Genomic DNA, 9,884 nt, shown 5'->3' with positions numbered 1-9,884 from the left:
TTTACACTCGATGTAGCCTGAAAATGAAGCCCATTTCAATCGATCAATCAGTTGAACAGCACAATCTCGTACCTTGTTTGTCAATGGCTGCAAGACCGCAAGTGGTTGCACTCACTAGAGATTCATCAATTTATTTTTCCAGCAGCTCCTGCGGTGTTTTATAAAATCTACAATGATACCACCGTGTGCGTTATTTAGAAACCATCCATCAGACTTCATTTGATTTGATTAGACTCTGTGCGTGAAGCACTGTGACCCTTCTGGTCCTGAACTCTACTCGCATCGCACCGTTACATCGAGCGCATTGTGTGCAACAACACACAGCACGTTCGACCCGTTCGCCAATGAAGAGCTCTTCATTTTCATTAAAAATCAAATTTCATTATTCAAATCAATCATTTCGAAGTGCGTCGTCCAACTCTCGAAGAGCTGGTCAGAAAAAGGACGTTGGCACGTTACGTTCACAATTATGGTTGTGGTATTGCAGATGATTTGACTGCTGCTGCGACTGCTGCTTCTGCATCGCAACGTAGCATACCGCTACCCTCACGGAGCCACATTGTACGGTGGCTTCTTACTGCTGCAAACCGCAGCTCCATCTCTCCCCGCCCCAGTGCATCCACTGCACAGCAAAGTCATCCCTTGGCTCACTCCCGATAGCTCATAAATAATAATCATTCACCATGCTGGAGTGTTGGATGTAAAATCAATTAAATAGTCATCAACCCGTACTCCAGCATCGGGGCCGGTCCGTTCGAGTAAATTTATCATTATGACGACGACGATGGCGCAGGATATCGGCAGCAGCAGCAGCGGCAACGGCGTCGACGTTGGTGACAGCCATATTGATATGTTAGGATCCGATACGAGCTCGTACTCGCACTCGTAACGGAACGGTCGGTGAAATATGAAGCTCCTGGATGCACGATTGCAATCACTGCACTGCGCCACTCCAGGACTGCGTGCAATCTTCCTCCGAAAATAATAAAAAAAAAACACCAGCTACCAGGCGCCTCCATCGTGCGCGAAAGATGTACATTTTGATCATTAACGGTTGCCACTGGCGGACCGTGGAATGTGGTGGATATTTACAAATACGATCGTGATTCTGTTGCACTGTTTTTTTTTGGGGGGGGGGGGGGGGGCTTTGATGTTTTGCAATGAGTTACGCTCCAAAGCTAGCCGGTTTCAAGGGGTTCTACGTTCGTTGCTACGATGAAATGAATCTTCTTCATTAACACTATTCCTTTACTTTCATTTTCACGGCATCAAAAACGACTCCTTGAATCGCTTTGGAGAGGTGAACGCGTGTTACTCGCGTGCCGGCTCCATAACTTTGCATAAAACATTAATCTTACTTGTTAATTTTTTCCTAAAATAATGCATTCACTACACATTTTTGGGAGGTGACTGAGAGCAGAAGAAGAGCTCGGGGGGACTTTTAGTCCCTTTAAGCTTATCTCCTTCTCCTCCTCCTCCTCCGCCTCCTGCTTTACTTCCTTCCTTTGCCTTACATTAAATACTCTACTCCACGTTCCACGCGAGTCGCAGCCGCCACCGCATAGAGGGGTGGTGGGTGGTGCGGTTCACAGCAAAACTTACTAATCGATAACATGTCACACTGCCCGGACGCGCCTGCTGGCGCACCACACATCCGAGACACATCCAGACACTCCAGGAGCACCTGCCACGGTCGCTTTCACTTTCATCGCTCGGTGTGCAGCAGCAGCGTGAGGTGGGATAGTAGCAACAGCAACAGGAGGCAGCAGCTACCCGATACCATCCGGACGACCAGCGGCACGGACGGCAAACTGGACGCGCTCGATGCTCCATTGTGGAACGCCCCCGGTGGATGCCGTATCGCTGGACCTGATAAAGATGAGAGAACGAGAGGGAAGAGTGTGAGAAGAAAGGAGCGGAGAGACGCAGATGAGGTGTTAGGTCGGGATTACTCGCAGGAAACTAGCTGTTAATCGGATCGCGTAAGTTAATGGGGCTCGGCCTCGGCGTTGGCAGCTTGGACCGGGCTTGAGAAAGCAATTGAGCGAAGCGACGAGCCCACGGCCCGTTAAGGGATGAATGTGCGTGCGTCCGATGCGGTGCGTTTGATAAATGCGTGAATAATTGAGGAATGCTGCTCGATCATAATTAATGGTACTTTACAAACTCAATCCCGCGCGAGGCAGCGCGACAGAGGTGCCCCACGAGAGGCAAAACAAAAATGAAGTGCTTAAGCTCCCACCCCTTTCCATCCCCCTGACGTAGGGTGTCAGTGGGCCGGAGTGACTTTGACACTTTGTGGAAGGGAAAGTAAAGCCACAGAGAAAAGCAGAGAGAGCGTGAGAGAGACATGAAACAAGGGAACAAGCTTGTAAGCGCGTTGTTGCTCGGTCGCGCGCTAGCTGTCAAGGTGTGGCTGTGGGAAGGGGGTGGACAGGGAAATCTATTCCTTTGCCGGCGACCCCGAAACCCACGAAGTAATTAATTACCTTCCGGAGACAGTCGGACAAATAACACCCCCTGACCGGGTGGGCGAAGAGCTGTCGAATTGTTTCCACCCTAAACCCCTCCTCCATTGCACCACTCCTGACATACCACACCAAGGGTACGAGAACCATTTGTTAACAAGCGGCAGCACACAAACGCACGCACACACAACGATACACCACTACTAGAACCAGAAAGGGTCCCGGCTTCAAGATGAGTTTCGCAAGATTTATGGTTCGTTCGCGTTCGCTAAGAAGCCGCAACCACTAGGCAGCCTAGGCATTGGTGCATGATTTGCAATTACATGTCCACCCATCCTTTCGTCCTCAACCCCCCTTGGAATCGAACGAGAAGATTTCCGAAGAAACATTCGCAGTCGACAACTCGACTCGACTCCGTTCGGCCCCGGGCGTATCGCTACACAATCGTGCTAATTGGTGTTTTATGTTGCTGGCCGGCTAGCTGGCGGCTTAATTGAATAGTCGCATAGTTGTGGCACCCCCAAATCGTGGCCCTTTCTCCACTCTTGGAGCCCTCACCAAACGACAGTGGCAGTGCGGGAATATTAATGATAATAAAGTGATACTGATTATTTGATTGTCGATCCACTGTATGCGCGCTCGCGTGCCATTGTGGAGGGCAGGGAGAGGGGAGAGGATATTTATGATTGATGGTGAAGGGTTAATTGATGGCCCGAGCGCGCCTGCTCGTGCTCGCTCTACTGATCAAACGATCGATTGAGGCGGTAATTGTTTGTGGTAGGAGAGATGTAATAGAGTTGCCATTCCGAAGAGAGTGCCAAAGATGAAAGGTGATGTTGAGGGAAATTTCGTTGTTACTTCTTCCTATTTTTCTTTTTCGAGCATCAAACAAAACAACCAGTTCGTCATGCATGAAAATCATCCTGCCGGTGTGCATAGTTGCTGAGTGTTGCGGCACTGATAATGAAGGCTACTCTCGAGGAAACCGAAAGGACGCTTTCATCGAGCTGCACCACTAACAATGCACCGGACCACCCCCCAGGTGACAACAACGGCCTCTAGCACGTCGTTTGGTTTGTGTGCTGTGTATCGTCCACAAGGCAATGAAGTGATAATTGAGCCGTAAATTTCGATGGGATATTTTTCGAATTCCCCAACAGCAACACACACACACATGCACATAGACACGCCGGTTGTGGTATGTGCATTGTGGTGAATCCGATTGCAACCGCCCTCCTGCTGGTGGTGAGGCTCCTCCGGGAGCACCATTACATGGAGTCAGCGGACGTGATTGTTTGGTTGCCGCGAACGAATGGTTTTTGTCCGCCCATCGCCGCCCGTTCCCGGCCACGATTCCAGTTTGTCGATTTTGTTTTTCCCGCATTTCTAATAGCTTCGTTCGATTCGTTCCAGCAAAAAAACCAACCCGGGATGAGGCTGCTCGCGTCGGTTCCGTTCCCTGGCTCGACTGTTCCATCGCTTCCATCGAATAGGCTCTCGATTCTTTTCGATTTTTCCAACTTCAACATAGCGTGAGCGAGGGTAATGTGTCGATATGTTTTATTTTGTTTTCTTTTTTAAACCTCACACACTCATACAGGGCAACCACACAGTGAGGTTTTTGCACGTGAAAAAATGGCCCTCCAAATCAGGCGACAACCGCACGGGCTTCCAATGCTGTGCATCCTGGCGTTGCTCGGTTCCGGATGTTGTTTTTAACACTTTTTGCCCATCCCTCCCACTGTTTCTCTATTTGTGGGTTTTGTGGGTTGAACTGATCGTGTGTTGGCAATGAATGAATAGAGAAAAAAAAGACGTGATAAAACATAACCACAACCGCCAGTGCGTGCACTGGTCAATGCAGCTGATTCTTCATGTTTCTAGCGATTGGTTTGCCATCACCATGATTCTAGTACCGAGCGACCGCAACCGATAGTGGGTTCGAATGGTCACTAGAACACACTCACTGAAGGTGGATCATAATCGCAGCATTTGCAATTAAACATGCAAATGACGTAAAATGTTACAACGGATTATGCTGCCACCATAAATCGCCCAATTGATTAGCGGCATGTTTAGCCGCTTTATCATGCACAATTGATTGTCCCCCCCGAGCGCGATCACATTATCATTCGTGCGGTTATGTTAAGTTCACTTCAGTGCATAGCTAAGCTACCACATCGAGCATCAGAGTGCAGCACAGCAGACACAACTTACCATTTTCCTTCCATTCCTCAACACCATAGTCGCCCACCATCATTGGGTCGTGCTTTTTGTTCGCTTTCCGTCCTGTAAAGTAGTGATCGGTCAGAGAGAAAGATTAATCATCATTAGCTCGAGTGGAAAATGAATATTGTTTTCTTTTTATTATTATTAAATGGTTTATTCAACGTAAGAAAGGAAGGGACAGAAATGTGATTAATTGGAAAACGGGATGTCATTAGAGCAGCAGGAGATTCAATGTTGTTTTTGAAAACATTTTCTCCAGTTTTCTTTGGATTGTTGGAGCCAAAAATGCAAGAATGATGAAGTCTAGTTGCAAATGTAGAAAATACAAGCTAAACTTCTTTTGAAGCTACTATAAGGATACTGTGACCCAAACTGGTGAGGTGGTCAACTGCTTCGAAGCTACACAACAGTGGAAACTATGCAGAACTGTTGAGAAAACCTCAAATCAGAGCAACAACCAAGAGTGGCGACCAGAAGCAACTCACACCTAAAAGGCGCCAAACAACAATTTCTATCAGAACTAATAGCCCAGGATTTCGGATAGAAAGAACCGAAAAAGCAGCAGCTTTTCGAATGGAAATTGCGATCAGAAACTCCTTCAGTTCCTCGGGAAAAAATGGGCATCGAAAATGGTACAAAAATGAAGTCTGCAGCTGGCGCGCCCTTGAGACGTGGAGCCGGGGCGATTGGTGCGCTCCACCGATCGGAGGTCAATGACGGAGTCGGAGCAATATTGGAAAATCGACCCCGATCGACCGACCAACCGCCCTCGGAACTCATGAATACGCTTGACAGAGTTTCTGCCGACGACTCGTTTGCCACAACAGGTCCGGCCATGCTCCAGTCTCTGTGTGGGTGTCTGTTGGTGTGCACGCTAGTGGTAGAGAAGGGAACACTGCGCACTGGGAGGAGGTGGGGGAGAGAGGGTGCTGAATGAAATGAAAATACGTTTTAAAATTTACATTTAAATTACCTTTTGATCGATTGTTATAAAGTGATTCGGTTGTCAATATTGTCGTCGGGGCCGGTATTTCTGCATATAAATTAAAAAAGGAAAGAAAAACCGGGAAAACCGGGGAAAAGGAACAGCCCGATGGCAAATGAAAGGCATCATTAGTTGTGGTACTGTGGCCTGTCCGGGAGTGACGATGGTGCCGATGGTGATGGTGATGATGATGATAACTATTGATGTAACGAGAGATCAGTGGAAGCCCCTAAGGGTGACGATGGTTCCTGTCCTGTCCTGTTCGGTTCCAGGGCATGGCCAGGGAGCGAGGATTTTTTTGTTTTTGTGGTTTGGCCCCGAGAGAATCGTAGTGCGCTGGCTCGTGGCCCATGATGTTGTTGTTGCTGATGGATGTTTCTAATTTTCCCCCAGCAATTGACTCGCCGGTGAGCCGACGGCAGAGCCGTTGCCGGATCGAAATTGGTTTTTCAATTTTAACCAATAAACCAAGCGAAACAGAACCAATTCGGTTCGTCGGCCATCGGTGGTTGCTGGACGAGACGAACAACAAAAATGAATAAACATGCTGATGAAGCTGCTGCACACCCTCCATAGATTTGATCAGATGGCCATCAGTTGTTTTGTTGCAGAAGCAGACCGAAGAGATAATGATCCAACTCGAAATGATTAACTAGTTTCAAGAATTCTCTAACATTATAATGACCATACAGACCTTGTCTTATCAATTTTAAATAATATTAATCCAATGGAAAAGCTTCTGCCATACGGTGAAATGTAAAAAAAAGCATCCCAGAAGTATGGCAGCATCAGAATTCCCGGTAATGACATTCATCGAACGCCGGCCTCCCGGTGGGATTAACGGAGTGTGGCTTCTACCGAAATGCTGAAAGAGCATTCAGCTATAGTTTCATCATCACAGAAAGGACAAAAGGCAGCCACAGTCATTCGACCACAACAACATATGTCCATTCCATTGGCACCAATACCATCGGTGCTATTTCTGGTCGCCGAATTGAAACAATAAATAACCAACCAAAAACCATCGGTCCAACATCAATGACGGATTTATAATCCTACCAGCCGGCCAGCCAGCCCCTATGGTCAACCAAAGCCCCACCAAAAAAGAGGGTGATAGTGGGCTCGTAAACGTAATCCCTGCGGTTACTCCCCCGCCCAAGCACTTTCCGTTCCGTAGCCAAATCCATTAGCTTCGAAAAACTCAATTACAATTTCCTGCCAGCCCAGCACATTGGTACCGTCCTGCCGCCACGTTGCATTTGGGGCTTCCATCGAATGCGTACCGTGGCCTCGAAGCCTTCCCAATATCCAAAACATCCGTTAATTATGCAATGAAACAATGGGATCTGTGCGAGGTCTGTGCCTCTCCTCTCGGTGTCCAGTTGGAATGCAAAAGTTTATCTTCCATTATAAAGGTAGGCAGCGATGGGCCCTGGTCCCGGGACTCACAGGTGAGTGAGTGAATGCGTGGTCCTAGCGTTCGAATCGTCCCAAAAACGAGCGATGATGACGCAGATCCTGGGATGCATGCGGACCGAGAAGCAAAAAAATCCATATCCAGACAGATCGTACGAAACGGAAGCTGACGTTGAACCGAGTTCGCTGGAAGGCTGTTTTTTTTTTTGCTGGAGAACCGCCACGAATAGCTTTGTTCGCTGGTCGGACTGCATCATCGAAACTGAAACAGAACGGAGAGTCGAGAGTCGTTCGCTCGATAGGCATCGGCCATACGCTTAGGCATCGATCTAGGCACGCATCCAGAATGGCCGTGCAGCTTTTCGATGATCTAGCGAATGAAGCGAGGGAAAAAAACGTCCTCTAACCGGATGGCCACACACGATATGCACAGTGCTTCCCAGTTCCGGGAGCTTTCAGTGGGTTTCCTTTGGTCAGTGGATCCGGTAGTGTTTCCGTAGCTGTGCCGGGTTCTTGTTCTCTCGTTCGTCTCCCGCACCGTGTTCTGGCTTCACTGATCTCTCTCTCTCTCGTTCTGGAATGTGACGTGGTGAAGGGAGTGGAAGGGATCAGTTACCGTCCAATTTGATAAGTCCATCGGTTTCGCCTAATGAGTTTTTGGCCACGCATCGATACGATCCGAAATCCGCCGGTCCAACGCTTCGGATCTTCAGGCTCATGTACTTCGTGTAGCCCGTGTTGCGGGACATCGTTTCGAACTTATCGCCCGTCCGGGAGGTATCTGGAATAGACAGAGAGAGAGAGAGAGAGAGAGAGAGAGAGAGAGAGAGAAGGAAAAAAGAAACGAAACGACACAAAAAGAGTTAGTCAAGACCAGGTTCGGTTCTCTTCTATGCAAGGGAAGAAACCAAAAAAATAACAACAAAAAGCAGGGCAGGAACCTCGGGAACGTCAGCGAACAGTAATAACGCTGTACGTCAATCAATTTTGCATAATGGAGCAGCGTTTCGCGCGGATGAGGAACTGAGGCGGTGGATGGCGTCATGCTGTAGCGTTGCATCGACACACGAGCACCTGTTCTAAGTGGTGGCTATGGATTCCACCGTTCCTCTTTTTTCCGAACATTTTTCCATCTAATGAACCATCAGGACGGCATCCAACGCGGTTCCTGTTCGGTTGCTTCAGTTCCCAGTATTGTCTATGTTGGCATATCAAGATAATGTATTGTATTACCAGAACCAGTTAAGCTACACGCTCAACTGGCAGGCAAGTACGCGAGTGCACCGGAGGCTACCATCCGGTAAGTCGGCAATGTCGACCTTGTTTTGTTCGCTTGGCTCGAATGATTACCCTTCCAACTGTGTGTATGTCTGTGAGCAATGCCATCGATTTTATGTTGATAATTAGTCTTAATGCGCAGTGGAAATGTCAGGCTAATGACAAACATATTCCCTTCATCGAGATGACTATGCTTGCTCACGATGACTATGCGTCGAACGATGGAACTGGCTTCACTCACGCACGGTTCCATCACGACTGGAGCTTATTGAAGCTGCCGTTCTGTGTTGTGGAGATCAACGTTATTCGAGCGGGTTTTGTACCTAATAAGGTCCTAGTGGCTGGGGGACAATAATGGCTGGTTCGCATATGGAGTACCAATGGATGGTTGATTCCTATGTCGACGCGAATCATTGTGAAGCCTGTGAATTGAGCGCCACTCTCCGTCGGCAATGGCATCCGAACATAATGACATGACAACATTCTGCTTGAAAATTGACTGGCCCTATGAGAAGCCTCATGGTGGGTTTGGTTGCGAAGCAGTGCTTGGCAGCATATCATCATTCATTTTTCAGTGGTGATTGATTTTATGCTGGTTCAGTAAATCATCGTATCTTCGCTGCTGCCCCAGGCTTCTGTTCCGAAATTGACCGGAACATCAATAGATTCGTATTGACAGAAACAAAATTGAAGTTAGTATTCGTTTGAAATTGAATAGAAAGTGAGTAAGAACTGGAATTGTGCGGAGAAACAACCGTTCTGAGCATTGAGTTGTTCTTTTGATCTTTTTTATTTTGATAACACAATGCTCCTAGTTTGTGGCTCCTTTCTTTAGATCATTTTTCTATGTATTTTTCAATTAATGTTTTCATAAACTAACGTAATATTCGGAATAGCAACACAAACATCATCGTATCACTTTATCGCATGCCAACGGAAAACAGCTAGCGTCCATCTAGGCAATAACACACAGTAAAGTTGAAACCGACATTTGATATCACAACATAACTCATTGCACTTCAGAAAACATGTTTAGGGATTAATAAATACGTGGTCGAATGAAACATTTGTGAACAATATCGCATTACCTGCGAATAGCATAGGTTACAGGCTTCATCTCTTGCAATATTTCTACAGTTACGAATCACTAGGACGCCCTCCATTTAGTTCATGGTGAAAAATATTGCCGCAGGTGTTCCTTTGAACTGTGTCTCAAATTTGTTTCGCCGTTCCCTTCACATCTCTGCACCATTGCAGATCAGCGCATCTGCTGGTGACAGATACACGTGCGTTGCTTCCTGTGGTGGTGTGTTTTTGTGGTGACGCCTGACGCCTGGGCTCGATGTGATGATTTAATTGTTTTATGAGCAAGTGTTACCATAAAACCCACGAACATGCCACTCACATCCTGTGGTTGCTTCGGATCTGACAACCAAATGGTGCTGCTTAAAGCGACAATCGGAGCTCTGCTTGTTTGTTTGAATTCAGATTCGAAAATGTAATACCGC

At 47.4% G+C, this 9,884-nt stretch overlaps 1 protein-coding gene across 1 annotated transcript in view; it reads right to left on the bottom strand.

The window, feature by feature from the left end:
* Window positions 1-1,189: 1,189 nt before the first annotated feature.
* LOC126572692 (lachesin) overlaps window positions 1,190-9,884 on the bottom strand; it is a 90,212-nt gene continuing 81,517 nt past the window's right edge. Inside the window, exons 8-11 of the mRNA XM_050232213.1 lie at window positions 7,715-7,879; window positions 5,671-5,730; window positions 4,686-4,757; window positions 1,190-1,869 (exon numbers count right to left, since the gene is read on the bottom strand). Of these exons, the coding sequence (XP_050088170.1) occupies window positions 1,706-1,869; window positions 4,686-4,757; window positions 5,671-5,730; window positions 7,715-7,879 (461 nt within the window). The 3' untranslated portion in view covers window positions 1,190-1,705. The remainder of the gene's footprint in view (window positions 1,870-4,685; window positions 4,758-5,670; window positions 5,731-7,714; window positions 7,880-9,884) is intronic.

Source organism: Anopheles aquasalis, chromosome 2, assembly GCF_943734665.1.
Source record: "Anopheles aquasalis chromosome 2, idAnoAquaMG_Q_19, whole genome shotgun sequence".
In the NCBI taxonomy this organism is placed as follows: Eukaryota; Metazoa; Arthropoda; class Insecta; order Diptera; family Culicidae; genus Anopheles; species Anopheles aquasalis.
This window is presented reverse-complemented; position numbering and strand designations above follow the sequence as displayed.